Consider the following 16,534-nt stretch of genomic DNA (forward strand, 5'->3'; position numbering starts at 1 on the left):
ACTGAATGTCAAATGAAGAGTAAAGAAAATTCTCAAATAAACTCCGGGTTTCACACCTCAGAGAACTAGGAAAGAAGATAACGCTAAGCTCAAAGGTATCATAAAAGAGGACAAAGCAATGATAAGAGCAGAAGTAAATGATGTAGAGACTATAAAAATAACAGAAATCTAATCAATGCCCTAAGAGTTTTGATTTGTACAAATTTATACAAGTTGACAGAGTAGGAAAAGAAATGATTTAGATAATGAAATCGGAAATGAAAGAAGAGACATTATAATTGATACTTCAGAAATACAAAGGATTGTGAGGGCAGTATAGGCATCACATACCAACAAATCAATGTACAAAACAGAATTTTCTAGAAATATAAATCTAATGATAGCCACAAAAAGAAAAATTAAGCCAATAATTAAAAGCCTCTTAATAGCGGCTGGAGGGCTGGTTCAGTAAATGATGTAGAGACTACATCATGTAGAGTGGAGCACTGGTTACACTTTCAGAGGATCTGTGTTCAGTTCCCAGAACCACAAGGTGGTTTATAATCAATCATAACTCTGGTTCCAGGAAAGCCCATGCCGTTTTCTCATATCCATGGCCGCCAGGGATGTACTTGGTACACATACATAGACCCAGGCAAAAAAAAACTCATACACATAAAATAAATAAATAGTAGATACTGGAGAAGAATGTAGAACACTATTTTACTAAACCATCACAATCCCAAGTATCAATCTCAACATTTGCCCTTCTATCCACAGATAACAACTGTAGTTTTCACTCCTCATCAAAAAATCTTCTTTTGGAAACATACACTACTTTAGAAACCACAAGTACAAAGTTGAGGAGTCCAGGTCTAACTGATGCTTCTATAAAACACTCGTGCATCTAAGGCTCGGGGAACATTTCTGAAGAAGGGGCAGCATGATTAAAAAAGCCAGAGAATCAAAAGGTTTGCCATGAGATGTGTCTCATAAGTTACTGCCCAAACATGATCTGATCAAGGACAATAGCAATAGACTAATCAAAATGGATGAGGAAAGACCATGAGGCCTCAACCCTACACAAAGAAGTACAGGCAAAAGGGTGCTGTGAGTGGAAGAAATAGTTAAGGGAAGAAACTGCCAACTGTTTACCCAATACCAAATGGTCAGCTCTGAAAACATTCATACATGTAGCATACAGACTGAGCAGGTTATTTATATATACTTAGAAATAAACATTTATGTGCACATATGACTGTGATAACAATGAAAGAAAAGTGGCCAAAAGTTTGAAGGAGAACAAGAAAGGTATGGGAGAATCTGGAGGGAGAGAAGGAAGAGGACTGATGTAATTACACTATAATTTGAAAAGAAAGAAAATATTCTTAACTCGAAGGAACTCAGGACTTTCTGATTTCACTGATGAACAAACAAATATTAAGTGTGTTAATATTACTTTGGTTTAAATTCCTCCAAAAAGTTGAAGAGGAAGTAAGAAATAAAATTCCAAACCCCTATTAATGAAGCAGGCATTACCCTAATAGTAAATACAAAGAACAACACTACAACCAACAACAACAACATTACTTTTCAATATCATTTATAAATATGTGCTTAAAACCCCTCAGGATGTTATAACCTAAATAGCCTTTAAACCCAGCCTGCCCAAGGACGAGATAACATTCTGGGATTATGGGAGTTGTAGTTCTTGAACAATAACAACAAAGCCTCATTGGATAGTATGGTGTCTTTTGGGTTTTGTCCATATGAGACCCCCACAACATGTGTCTCTGGGGCCACTTACCTGGAAACTTTCCAGGTGATGGTCCTGATCAAATTACATATTAGTCAGTATTTAACATTTTAATGAAAGTAATAATTTGAACAAAATGGTGGAACTGATTGTTCTCTGGTGAATCTTAGAATTAAGAGGGCTAGGAGATAATAGACAACCAAACCAAATAATATATAAAAAATTTCTTCATCGTGCTCATAGAATTTATAGCAAGGATGCAGCACTGGTGCAGAATCAGAAAATCACTGAATGCTGTATGTTAAAAACTGGATGAAGAATAAAAATAATCTAATCATCTAATTGTGTGCAAAAGAAGAAGCCTTTTAGGAAAATTCAACATCTTTTCATGATAAAAACTCTTCAAAAATTAGGGATAAATTAAAAAATATGCCAATACAATAAAGAAATAAGCCCATAGTCAAAATCATATTCACTGTGAAAAGTTCCCAAGAAACCAGATTGGATCAAGGAAAGGATTTGAAATGCAGATTTTAATTACATTTCAGTAAAAATGTTTTGCTCATAAAGAATAAGGCCATGAGCTGGGTGTGGCATCACACACTTTTAATCCTAGCACTCTGGAGGCAGAAGCAGGTGGAATCTTCGTGGGTTCAAGTTTCACTTGGTTTACAAAACAAATTCTATGCTAGCCAGGAAACCCAATGAGAACCTGAAGTATGATTAATAAAGCTGAGAGACAGAGAGAGAGAGAGAGAGAGAGAGAGAGAGAGAGAGAGAGAGAGAGAGAGAGAGAGATATTGGGGTTCATCCTGAAGGTCTGAAAAGCAAAGCATCCAGCCACTGGCTCTTACCTCTACCTCAGTCAGAAAATTACAATCCTGCCTCCATGAATCTCAGAATGATACTGTGCCTGAGAGCTGTTGCCTCTCATTTTATAATCCTCTCTAATGCTGGGATTAAAGGCATGCACCACCCGGTTTCTAAGGCAACTAGTGTGGCTACTGGGATTAAAGGTGTGTATTAGCACTACCTGGTCTGTAAGGCTCACCAGTATGACTGTTTTACTCTCTGATCTTCAGGCAAGCTTTAGTTATTAAAATTGAAGTGAAATGCCACTATAAAAGCCTGTTTGGAAAAGAAAAGTCCTCATGATTTAGATTTAAAAAAATGCAACTTATTTGACAATACTGATGCCACTATAAAATATACTAATAGAACACATACTGGGTTTAGAAGGATTGTGAGGAAAAGTTCACCTCCCTTGATACTTTTATCCAATTCTTGGGGTCCTCCTGGATACTCCTTGTAGAAAATAGTGTGTGTGAACAGTCCACAGGTCTGTCGAGGGAGGACCTGATGACAAAGAGGGAAAGGCAACACATTGGTAAGATTTAGCTAGGAACTGTTAGCACTCCTATAATTTCATAGTCAGCATAAAGTTCCTGGTGTCTTACTGTAACCAAGGGTTCATGTTGATTTAATTTTGTAAATGTCAGTGTAGTAACCCAATCAAAGAAACACAATTTGGAGTTTAGAATATGTACACAGTTAATTTAGCTCTATAAACCTAAACTACTGCCTGACTTGGGTTAAGGAATAAAAAATTATCTTAGGATTCATTTGATTCAGACAGCTACCAATGTTATTCTTCTCATCCAATTAAGCCTCTCATCTCCTTCTGACACTCAGTCTTGCAGAATATGCAGGGTTAGGGATTCAAAGTCAATTTTTCTGACCATCTCTGCCTTGTTTTGTCTGTACTCTACCCTGACTTTAAAGTTCTCACTAGTAGTCAAACTATTTAATGACTGTTTCTGCAACATTTTTGAGTTGAATTTCCTTTAGCTCTGGAGGTTCAACAGACAAAACAAGTAAGTAAATTGACTCTAAAATCCAATTTTGAAAAATAAAGTATTTATAATCTAATAGAAAATGCACCCCATTACACAAGAAAGCTATGATGGCATTTATTCTTCATTTCACTTTCATAATTAAATTCAAGGTAAATGAAAGCATGGAGTCTTGGCTAATGATGATTTCCTTTATGACATGTTGGGTGATCACACAATGAAAGAACAATGATAGAATCTCGATACTTTCTCTGATTTTAAGTGTATGTGAATAATTATTTTTATACTTCCTGATTTCTATAGACTTCAACTGCAACTAAAATCAATGATTTTAGGTATCATTCTTTGTTCTTTGGTCCACTGATGCTAAATTCTAACAATGAGATGATTAAAGCCCCATATGATAATATGAGTTCCAACTCTGGGTAACTATATATTCCTGTCTCTTCTTTTTACATGGAGATTAGATGTAAGAATAGACAGATCGAGTGGCAATATGAATGATACTGTGGATTAGTGTAAATACTAAACAGAAAGAAAGTTGGTAACTAATGCTGTGGTCTTGAGAGTTAGCGGTGGTAACAACTTCAAAGATACCTGAAACTGGATAAAACTGGCTTTCTTAGAACTATAGACATGGTGTCCCTCTTTTCCCCCAATGAATATGTTAAACTTCCAGCTCAAATTCATGTGATTTTACTCTCACTTATCACAATGGACGTACCATTCTTAAGCTTGAGTATTATTTCTTTTAGCTAATACACAAGGAAAGGAAGTACATACCACATTTCCCTTCAATTTGCAAGAAAAAGAAAACCTAAGTTACTCTGAATGCCTAAAAGTCAAAATATGCTTGACAGAAAGATTTAGCTTTCAAGTGCTATTGTTCCCTTTTCACTGTTAGTACTGAAGTGATTGGAGAGCTGTTGTTTTCTTGATCCATAGAGCAGCAGCCTACATTTAGCTCTTTGTAAAATCATGCAAACAAGCAATACTGAGGAATTCCTCAGGAGAAGCAAAGGAGGCCCAGATCAATTTTCAATTTGAAAATATTAATAGATAATCTATGCAAAACTCATTCCCATTATTTCCAGATTGTTATACACTCAGTAAATTACTCCATAGCATAGGAAATAATCCTGTTGTCAAATAGAATGGTTGAGTAAAAGAAGTTCTGTGCTCCATCATCAGATAGCATGGTGATCCCTTCCCTTTAACACAGGTATCAAGGCCTTTCAGACACAGAGTATGCACTTACCATGATGCTATTGTGAATGAAGCCCTTCCGGTATCTTGCAGGTTTCAGATGTGGATACTCTTCAGTGCTGGTGACCTGAATACCCCAGACCTTCTTCCATGCTGCATACAGCTGAATATGGACCGGGTAGACCCCTGAGTGATGCGGGGCCACTGCGTAGCCCAGGTTGGTTGGTATTCCATGTTCCTATAAGAAATCAGAAGAACACCATCATGGAGTGGGGGTAATTGGGTGAATTAAAAAATCTTCATATTTATTTGGCATATATATTGAGATCCCCACTAAAAAGAGGATATTTAGCAATAGGAAGACGGAACTTTTACTCTTTCTTCAGTTCATCAGCTTCATAGACATCTGATGCTACTATAATGAATGAAGTATATACTTTGGGTTTGTTCTGTGTATAAAATTAAGTCTGAAGTTTAAATGCTGTGAGCTTGACAGGATGGTATTGTTGTGAGAGCTTGTCTTCTAAGCTACACAAACATCATCTTGGGGTATTCACGTGTTCCCCCTGTAAAAGATTACCCCAGTTGGGCCTGCTGATATTTTATATCCTGAATACCAGCTTGGGAAAGGGCATGCAATTTTCATTTAAGTCTCCACTTTCTCCCAACCACCTGTTTTATGCAACTCTGCATTAATTGCATATGGCTTCCTCTGGAAGGGATAAGGTATATATAGGCCAGGAAGATTGAAGCATCATGTATAAACTACGAGGTTTTGTGAAGTCCTTCACTCTTGTTGAATAAGGTTTTTCACATGTTACATGCTGGGAAAGAAAACCTTCACTTGTTCTGTTAGGTGCTATGGGAACACCCCACATTGTGTACCAATTTGTAAATGGAGACTGCTCATTTATTTCCCAGCTACCCAGACTCAAAATAATCACACAGAAACTGTATTAATTAAAACACTGCTTGACCTATTAGTTTATGCATATTTCTAACTAGCTTTTACATCTTAAATTAACTCATTTCTATTAATCTGTGTATCGTGATATGGTTGTGGCCTACCGGTAAGGTTCTGTCCAGCATCTGTCTCCTGTGGTGGCTATGTGGCTTCTCTCTGACTCTGCCTATTCTCTCCTCCTCTCTCTGCTTGGAATTCCTGCCTTGCCCTATTCTGCAGTGCAATAGACCCAAAGAAGCTTACTTACTAACCAGTGGTATTCACAGCATACAGAGGAGAATCCCACATCAGTTAGGGTACCCAAAAAACTCATTGGCTTCCCATAGTAAACTGGCAGAATCATGCCTTTGTTTGTCAGGGGAACCTCAGGAGAAGGGATGGGCATTGTTTATTTCTCCCCTGGGAGGAAATTTTAGTTACAAATAGGAATTGAATCTTGTCCTTTGTTAGGCAGATGAAGCAAAAAATAAAATCTGTAACTTGAAAAACTACCTAACATAAAAAAATGGAAAAATGGGAGAAGACAGTGTGTGTGTGTGTGTGTGTGTGAGAGAGAGAGAGAGGGGGGGGGAGGGAGAGAGAATGAGTGTGTGGTATTGAAGCACAGCAGGCATGTAAATATTAACATAAAATACTGAGAACTTTTGTTCTTTTGGTTTGGATTTAATAGGATTTCATTCTGCTGTGTTTGTAGTATTAAGATGTGTTACTCAGTTCAAGAAGGAACTAGTGGAATGCCAGGATCAAAGTTACATGACTTATTTCTGTGGTAAAGTTAGATGAAAACAGGTAACAAAACAGACAGTAAGGAAGTTACGGTCCAGGTAAGAAGGTAAAGGGAAGGTAAAAGTTAAGATCTCCCCCTTTGTCATAAACTTCAGAAATTAATTTATTCTATAAGTCATATAACTTTTTGTGAGGTAGTTTGGTAAACAGTCAACTCTAAATCACTACAAATATACATTTAAAGCAAGACTTTGAAAACACTCTCAGTCATTGTATTATGTTTCTAGTTGTATGAAATAGATACGTGGTTGTCTAATTTCTACTTCTTTTATAAGTTTCCTTTTAAGTGCTTATCTGATTCATAAAGTTTCTATGTAGGGCTAAATCTCATCAATTGAAGTTATAAATGAGGATACACAGTCAGATATGAAAGTTGATTGAATCAATAAACTAAGCACAAAATTGTTGTCAATTGCTGTTTGTGTTGTCTATTCTAGGCACACAGCACAGGGAAAGAATTCAGTCTTGGATGAGAAGCAAGCAGTAAGTGGATCACATATCTTCAGTTGTTCGCCCAGATGCTACTACCGTAGCCCCAAAGATGGGCACTAAATAGTTCAGATCACTATCGGTTTCCTTTCATGGAATGACCCTTAATGTGTAGCCAAATTCAGTTCTTTTTCATCAAGACTGTTTTCTAACATCTATTATAATAAATGACTCTTATAGAAATACTGAACTATGAAATCAATGCTGTAAAATGAGCTACAGTCTTTCATAGACATGAGGGAAAACTGGTTTCTTAGTACTGGTAAAGAAATATATTTCTTACAAGAGCCTCCTCTCTTCTCTCCTCTTATCTCTTCTCGTCTTATCTCCTCCACTCCGCTCCTTTCTTCTCCTGTCTCTTTCCCTCCTTCCCATTCCCTCCTCTCCTTTCTTCCTTAATCTTTATGCTATTAGAAATAGGATCTCATTCCTCCTTAATGCTAAGTAAACATTCTATTACTGAGCTAAATCCTGACACTAACCATTGTGTTTTCTGTGCAGGACAAAAATTGGAAAATGCCAGTAAAAGTAGTACCTGGGAGCCAACCAAAGAGGCCATGACTGTGTAGACTTGTCACATTGCAGGGTCCTGTACTGAACCACTATCAGCCTTAATTCTTTTTCATCTGATCTGTTGCCTGGTAAATGGTTAAGTTGTAATGAAGATGAATGATCACCCAGAAAACAAGGTGTCCATCACGCCATCACATTGCCAATGAAACTGAGATGTACTTCCTTCCTCAAGAGAGAAATTTAGGCACGAGGGTGTTTAAACCCCTTTGACATGTAAATAAAATTGATATGGATCTTTTGCCTGGGAAGGTATTCCTGACTTACAAGAACGAGAAATTTTCCTTCTACTATGTTGTTATTCTTGCAGCTGCTTTATACAAAGGATTTCCAAGTCTTCTATAATTTAGCAAAGGACAAATCAACAGTGTGAGAATCCTAATATACATTAATAATAAAATTCCTGGGTCACTGTACTATGGTGTGATGCTTTATTCCAAATGGGAGGCCGTAGGTGTTTGATAAACATGACAGTGTCATAGAAACAGATAAAAATCAAAGAGTGTAAAGAGAATGGAAATAACAAACAACTATATTCCTTCTACAAAAAAACCCATTTCACTTTTGATATATAGTAAAGGGAATTGTGGAACTTTCCATGAAAAATCAGGAGGAAAAAGCAATTGACTCAGTGAGTAGGGAGGAAGGGTCAGTAAAAAAAGACTTTATTATACTTATTGATTTCTGGGGGCTCAATGCAATACTGTCTGTAAGGTCATCCTATTGCAGGGGCAACTAGAGCTCAATCAAAATAGTAAATCACACTAGGTAATTGTGAGTTTACACTTTTTCAATCAAAATGATAACAGAAAGTGAAAAGTAATTCCCTAGTAACTCTTTGCCTGTTATCAAGGGGCTTACTGAACTAGAAAGCTTCATTCTTAACTGTCCACAGCTTAAAATCCAATTCACAGAGAGTTGGTCAACTACAACATAAAATAGGCATCATATTTACACAATAAAATTACAGACTTGGGAAGGCTTCTCCATGTAAATATTGAAAACACTCAGACTCTATAAGATAGGCATAAATGATATTTGAGAAAACAAAATTCCAGTAGAGCTTTTATTGTTTATTAGAAAATCATGCAGGATGAAGAAAATATGAGATAATGGGCAGAGAAAACATATAATCTGCTAATAAACAACTGTTTGCACAGGCTTTAAAAAGTGACATCATTTCGATGGCCTTTCAGAATGACATGCTTCACATACTTCACAGGACTTTGGCGTGATCATGTTTTTCCAGTTAAATTACCGTTTCTTGCAGGGGTGGTGGTGAGAAAATGGTATAAATTGTTGATATATGCATTCAGATAATTTAAAAAAGCAGCCTGTAATAAAATGCATTTAGTGTCAGGCTTGCAACAGCAACTGAAATGAAGGAACTTTTTAAAAATTTATTAAAAATTTCCGCCTCCTCCCATCCCCCCATTTCCTTCTCCCTCCCTCTCTCCCTCCAGTCCTAAGAGAAGTCAGGGTGCCCTGCCCTGTGAAAAGTCCAAGGCCCTCCCCTCTCCATCCAGGTCTAGGAAGGTGTGCATCCAAACAGACTGGCTCCCCCAAAAGCCAGTACGTGCAGTAGAATCAAAACCCGGTGTCATTATCATTGGCTTCTCAGTCCACCAATGAAGGCACTTTTAAAATTATCCCCATAGGTCATGTATTCCTGGCAAAGGATGGGTGCCTGGTATCTCTTAGGAGTTTTTCAGTTCATTCCTGATGTGACGCTAATGATAATCCTGTTACGAGAACTGGAGACATTCCAAAAGTGTGAAAAGTATGGCTATGAGAAAGTGTAGGGCATTTTCATGGTAGCAAGTGTGAGTGCTGGAATCACACCCAGGCTCTCTACATTCAGTAAATTCTTTGGCTTTTCCAGTGTCAGCTTTTACTGTGACCTAATAGATTTGATTCAAATACATAGTTTGGAAGCACAACACTTCTCCAATTTTTTTCCCCCTCGGAAAAGTTATATGAAGTAAAAATTGCCATTAAAAAAAAATCTCCTTTGCTGCTAGCACTTTTTAATGCAAATGAGTTTCAGCCAATTAGGAGTGCTCAGGACTGCTTCTGGAGGGCTGCAGGAAGCAAAGGTTAAGTTCTTGTTGGAAAGTAAGATCTTGAAAACAAGACAACCTCCTGGCAGTTTGGGTGCAATAGAAAGCCCACTGCTTGTGACTTAGCTCTAGTGGTCTGAGAAATAGGAGCCCCGGGAGGACCAGTTCTCTATGACTCCTTGAGTCCTGAGAAGTTCAGCTGACAATCTGCCCCTCTGCCCTTAAAGAGTTTTTGAAAGCCCTCAAGGCACAGAGTAGAAACTCTCCTTGTTAAAAATAGCATGATGTTTTTAACTTGGAAACCGGATGGGAAGAGCTGGGTTTGCATATTGTAATACATAGAACAGGTTTAACAGATTGAGGTAAGGTATCTAATGTTTTGAATTCACAAGAAAACATGAGAAAAATAAAGAACTGTACAATGTTTACTTTTATTAATTTATATTAGATCGTTAATATTGGTAAACATCTATTTACTTACCTGAGTAAACATATATATATATATATATATATATATATATATATATATATATATATATATATATATATATATATTGGTGTAAAGAGTGTGGGAGGAGAGATTGCATATATATATGTATATATACATATATATGTATATATATATATTGCTATACATGCATATGATGGCTGGATCTTATATATTCGGTACCCAGCAGGATACAGTAAGTGAATAGGAGACTACTGGTGATTTAAATAATAAAAACTAGAGACACATCCAAGTAATTAGATTTAGATTTTCTAGGCTTGGTGGTATGTAGCAATAAACCCAGCACTTTGGAAGCAGAAGCAGGAGGCTAATTCATTCAAGCTTATACTTTGCTATATAACAAGTTAAAGGCCAGAATGAGTTACACTAAGACCCCATTTCTAACACTAAAACAAAAAACAAAAAATTCAATTCTTCTACACTAAAAATAATCACTTTTGAGTTCCTGATTTGTGTCAAGTGTTTTATTCAGTTTTAGGCATTCACTGGACATAAGAAACTGCAATTTGAAAACTATAGACAATGGCTGGAAAAAAATAGATAAATGTATCCTAAGTCTTATGGAATTTGGTCTATAAACATTTGACTTTGAAAAATATTATTATGATTTGGACTTGCAGATATTTTGTTTCTGGAAAAAATGATACCTTTGACACAAAAATCTATTGAGGCTAAAATTTATTTCCAACTAACATTAGCTTCAATGAAGCAATACATGTATCTAGCAGTAGAAATTTACCTCGCGGTGCCTTTCAGACATCAGAAATTCTGCCCCTTTTGTGTGTTTTCATCGTCATTATCCCCTTATTCTAGATTATTTGTCTAGATTAATTTGGGGGTATTACAAGCTTCCTTCCATGCAGTCTCTACTACATTTTATTTTCAATATGTCATCTAATAGACTCAAAAACTTTGTGTTTGTAGATTTTTCTTCTAATCACTACTGCAGCCCAAAATATTGTGAGGAATTGTGTCAGGACAATAAGTTATTTGCTGTTCTAAATAGTGTCCCAGAGTGTCAAGGCAGGTAAATAAAGTTCGATTGTGGTTTTGTTGTTGTGTGAGCCTGACATTTCTGTGCCTTGGTCTCCTCATCTATAAATTAACCTGAAAATATTAAAGAATTAAATAACGACAGATATATAAATAAGTGAATATGTGTAATACATAAACCATTTAAGTGTTTATATACACATAAGACACATAGGCCATTTCAGGGAATAAATCAACTTTTCCAAATACAAATAAAAAAGGACATAATCCTTAGGCAAGCACTGCAACTAAATATGAAAGAAGACAGGAAGTTTACACAAATAGAAAAAAAATTTAAAAAGTGTCAATTCTTGTTAGTGTCTTTCAGAGTGAAAGACTATGAAATCAGAAATGATAGTGATTTGTATTTTACTAGTGTCAACTTTTCCCCAGAAGGTACAGGATATTTCACTGGATCTCTGACTTTCTTGTATTCACATGTGTTTAGGAAATGAAAAATTGGGACAACAGATAAGAGGTCAATGAGAATGAAGCTGCAGAATCTTATTTTCTCCCTGAAAAGTCATTTTGTGCTGCTGTATGACTACTTCCGTCAAAGGCTAAAACAACTGTGAAAGAGGGCTGCTCATGGTGGGTAATGGGGTTTTGTAGGTGCTCTTTGTCCCTTGGAGGGTGCACTGACGTTATGTATGTGTATTTATACATACATAATATGTATATTATGTGTATTATACTTTTTTCTTTTTTAGGTAAATAGTTAGTATGATTCCATGTGACCTTATCAAACATATCCAGTGTTATTATATTGTGCCCTCTTTCTTCTACATTTACCACCCTCTCTGCTCCTTAAAGATACCTCTTTCAACTATCAGATATCAACTAAAAGATATCTATTTCAACTATCAGATAACTTACATACTAAACAAGGACAACATTAAAGGACATCCTAAAATAGACACGAAACGGCTAGGAGACCACAGCCCTACACAAAGAAGTATAAACAACTCAGAAGAGCTGGGACCATGAGAGGTGGTCTTGCCAAAGGAAGAACATAACAATTGATTTTACAGTGCCAAACGGACAACCCTTAAAACATGTCTACAAGTGACATTATATAGACGGAACAGGACACACACACACACAAATACACACATATATGTACACACGCATGCAGTAAGGATTAGTGAAAAAAGAACCCATGAATTTGAAGGGGAGTAGGGAGAGGTATATGGGAGAGTTTGGAGGGAGGAAACTGAAGGGGAAAACTTTTCTTCTTATAATATAATATTAAAACAAAGAAATAAAAATAACATTCTCCACCCACACAGTGACAAGCCCCCTCTCATCCCAGAACATTCTCTCTGTCAAATTGTGTGTTTCCTTTCCTTTCCTTTTCAGGACTTGTAATTAAACAAATCTCTGCCTTGACAGCAATCTTAGGGGCATCATTAATTCAATAAAGCCTTACATCGTGCATAAACTATTGCAAATTGTCCTTTCATTAAACCCTGGCCAGTAATAATTGCTGTTTCAGTTTCATAGAACCTAGTACGGTAGAAGTAGTTATCGTAAAACCTCGCTTAGATTCTGGAAGTAGCATGATGAAGGAACATAGATTGAAAGGCACTGAGATGTATTGGTTCTGATGATTTTGCACCATTTTTCTGGAATAATCTGAAGCCATCCTAATTAAAGGACAAAGAGATCTCTAGATAAGACAAAGAAGTCAGACAGGCACAGGTGAGCATAAGCCACCTTCTTGAGCTTCACTTTGCAAGAATCTTTTAATATATACTTTCCTGAAAGTTCGACACACCGTAATGGACTATAGGGAGAAAACTCTTCTCATGGTCATCCAGAATTTTCTGTATCTCTCAGAAGCTGGGAAAAGTTTCAACAATGAATTCAAGTTTCTAAATAATGAGGATAAGGCTGGACACATGACTTATCCCCATAATTCTAACACTCTGTCCATATTCATGAAACAACATGGGTTATGATTGGGGTTATTTCACACCCAAAATGCTTGGAATATTGTTGTATGCATTGCACTGAGATATTAAAAATTAAAAAAAAAACAGCTGTTAAAAAATAAATCACCGTTTCTTAAAAGCCAAATGTCAAAAAGGAAATTAGTGGAGTGGTGGCAGCATAAACGAATACACTCTTGGTGAGGAGAGTGCGCATATTCAACAGTATCTTGTTGACTTAAAGCATTGATTTGTTGTCTCATATACACAGCTTCAGGGGAGAGACACTGGTGCTAGGAAAATAGATCCCATTATCTATTTCTCCTTTTAATAAGGGCTTGAGACCATATTGTCATCTTTGAAAATGAGCCTAGAATCATTGATTTTCCACTGTGTTTTCCATGGCTGAAATTGTCTTCTGTTTTCATAAGTGATAAAAGCGAAGGCTGCGTGACCCTGGAAATTGGCTGGGTCAGTCTTGACACTCTTTGGATTGAAGCCTGGTAAATGGTGACAAATCTCTGGAGGGCTCCGTGTTACAAATGGATTTTTCTTGGGAAAAAGAAACAGCACAGCAATAGCACTGCTTCTGCAGCGTTGAACTTTCTGATCCTAAGTAGAGCTATTTTGGTCAATTGAGACTCATCCTCTGATATCCTTGCTCCCACTGATAGTCTGCTTTGCTGCTTAAAAGAAACTAAAAGAAAAGTTAAACTAGCCTTCACTCTGACGGTTGGGTGCTCCATTCCAGCAAGTTCAGCATTTGCCTTTCCAAGGTTTTATGTACTCTTTATTTACTAGGCGTAATATTGCTCAATGTATATCCACTGTATGTATTGGTTGTTCAAAGGCATTGGAGATAAAACAGTGAAGAAAATAGACAAAAATCCCTTCCTATTAGTGAGTTTTTTTGTTTGTATGATAAGACTGACATTATAAAAACAAATACACAAATTATTTGTAAGATGGCGAACACTAGAGTGGGAAGTAAAGTAGAGGTGTAGAAAGGAATGGATGCCGTGGGTCACTGTATTAGATTGGCAAGCACGTGTCTTACACAAAAGGAAATGCTGCGGTTGAAGAGTTGAAGATGTTAAAAAAGAAGATGTGATGCTAAGTGATCGGGCTTTTTCAAAGAGATTTTCAACTTATTTACTGAAAGATCCAGAAATAGCGCCCAGAGCTGCTTTTCTCGAGGGTAAGCACACAGTTTCACTGGACAGATGGCTGGAGATCTTTCTGGCGCTTAAATATTATTGGTTTTTATTTACCTTGAGCAAGTGAAGGAACCACAAGAAAGTTCTGAGCAGAGAAATGGTATTGCTCAGCCTATCACTATAAAAGTTTTGTGGCTGCTAGGATAAGAAATGACAGAAGGGAGGTATGGAGGAAATCAAAGAGCACATAGCTCTGAAACAGCTCCGATGGGAAATGATGACAGCCCAGACCGTATGATTATGATGGAGCTCTTGAGAAAAAATTTCACTGTGGATTTATCTTTTGTTCATTTTTCTCTTACCTATGTGTATATGAATGTGCGTGTTTCTGTGTGTATAACAAAATTCCAGGAGTTTTCTTCAATTCCTCTTCTGCTTTGTTCTGAATCTCTCAGAAATCCCAGAAGTCATGATTGTGACTCTGGTCATGTTCCCATAGCTGTCTTCGGAGGCTGGAATCACAGACAAGCCACCATGCCATGTAGCACTTAGGTGGGTTCTAGGGATCTGAACACAAATTCTGTTGTTTGGATGAGTGGGTTCTAGGGATCTGAAGACAAACCCTCTTGTTTGGATGAGAGTACTTTAACCTCTGAGCCATCTGTCCATCCTATTTTTGAATATTTTGTAAGAACTGAGTACAGTGCAGGAAAGAAAGGATATCTGGAAGGACTGTGCTTTATCAAGTCAGAGGAGGAGGTTTAAAGCTGGGTAGTTTGGGGATAGAAAGATAAACAGAAATATTGTGCTTGTGTTTCAGATCAGGCATTTTGTAGCATATCACAGGTAAGAATACCAAGAAGCAGCTTATTATCCACAAAAGTGAACTCAGTTGAGTTTGGTTTCAAGGTATTTTAAAATAAATTTATTATTATTATTATTATTTTATGTGTATAGGTATATTACCTTTATATATGTCTGTGTGCCCACAAGCATGCCCAATACCTTAAGAAACATGAAGATGGTTTAGCACCCATGTTGGTACTAAAAGTTGAACCTGGGTCCTTGGAGGAATAGCCAGGGCTCATTTTTCTACCCCCAAGATAAAAATGTATTTAAGCCACGTAATTCATTAATATAAAACAAACAAACAAAAAAGGACAACATATTGTAAGCAGAAAAAAGAACGTGTATAAGGATAGATGTTTGGGAGGTATTGAAGTTAAGATGTAAGAAGAGGAAGCCAAGCATATATACTGAAAAACATACCTGAGTTTTGAGCAATATCACGGATCCGTAATGGAATGGGAACTTTCTAAAGACAGGGCTCTTTTGAGGTGTTTGTGTTTGTTTTTTGAATATATTCATTATCTTTGTTTAAGTTTTGTTTTGGGTTATACTTGGTGAAAGACAAATTCTATTTTTTTTCACTTGCTGAATTATTTTGCAAGGAATTTTTGAAAATAGAAATGGAAATGATTGCTCTATCCTGGGACCTCTTTGAAAATCCCTCTAACACCTTCCAGGTCATAGACTTTTCTTTGTGAAAAGCTAATTAACTTATAGTTTAGAAGGAAAAATGCAGCCGATGGCAAATATGGTTATGATATTAGTGATGTAAAATAAGGACTAAAAAAAATAAGGACTAAGAATTACTTGGGTTTAACAACAGATGTCAATCAACAACCTTTCCAAGACAGGTTGCTCATTAAAGTAACTTAAGATATGATAAGAACTAAGGTAGAGGCCATGACTGTAGCAACAATTTGAACAAATTAAATTTGCTGTACAGTATAGAAATGGTTGTATAGTTTTAGTGAAAGGTATAGGAACAAAGAGTTATTTTTAAAAACAGAATTAATAGCTTTTGTAAGATAGAGAAATAATTTGGAAGACAGGAAAGACTCTAAACCTATGGTTATGAATGGTCAAGAGGAAAGTGGTTTAGAGAACTTGTAAAGTCTGTGTGGTGGTTTGTTGAAAAATCCCCTTATGCTCATATGGAGTGGCATTATTTGAAAGGAGTAGGACATGTAGCCTTGTTGGAGTAGGCGTGGCCTGTTGGAGGAAGTGTGTCACTGGGTGTGGTCTTTAAGGTTTCAAATGATCAAGTCAAGCCCAGTAGCTGTCTTTCATCCAGTCACTGCTGATCCAGATGTAGAACTCTAAGATACTTCTCTACTACCATGTCTGCCCATATGCTGTCATGCTTCCAATCATGATGACTATGGACTAAACCTCTG

At 36.7% G+C, this 16,534-nt stretch overlaps 1 protein-coding gene across 1 annotated transcript in view; it reads right to left on the reverse strand.

Moving 5' to 3' along the window:
• Ndst4 (N-deacetylase and N-sulfotransferase 4) overlaps positions 1-16,534 on the reverse strand; it is a 267,713-nt gene that overhangs the window by 100,307 nt on the left and 150,872 nt on the right. The window contains exons 5-6 of the mRNA XM_075981451.1: positions 4,847-5,032; positions 2,963-3,091 (exon numbers count right to left, since the gene is read on the reverse strand). Of these exons, the coding sequence (XP_075837566.1) occupies positions 2,963-3,091; positions 4,847-5,032 (315 nt within the window). The remainder of the gene's footprint in view (positions 1-2,962; positions 3,092-4,846; positions 5,033-16,534) is intronic.

The sequence above is a fragment of the Microtus pennsylvanicus genome, chromosome 7, assembly GCF_037038515.1.
Source record: "Microtus pennsylvanicus isolate mMicPen1 chromosome 7, mMicPen1.hap1, whole genome shotgun sequence".
NCBI classification, from domain to species: domain Eukaryota; kingdom Metazoa; phylum Chordata; class Mammalia; order Rodentia; family Cricetidae; genus Microtus; species Microtus pennsylvanicus.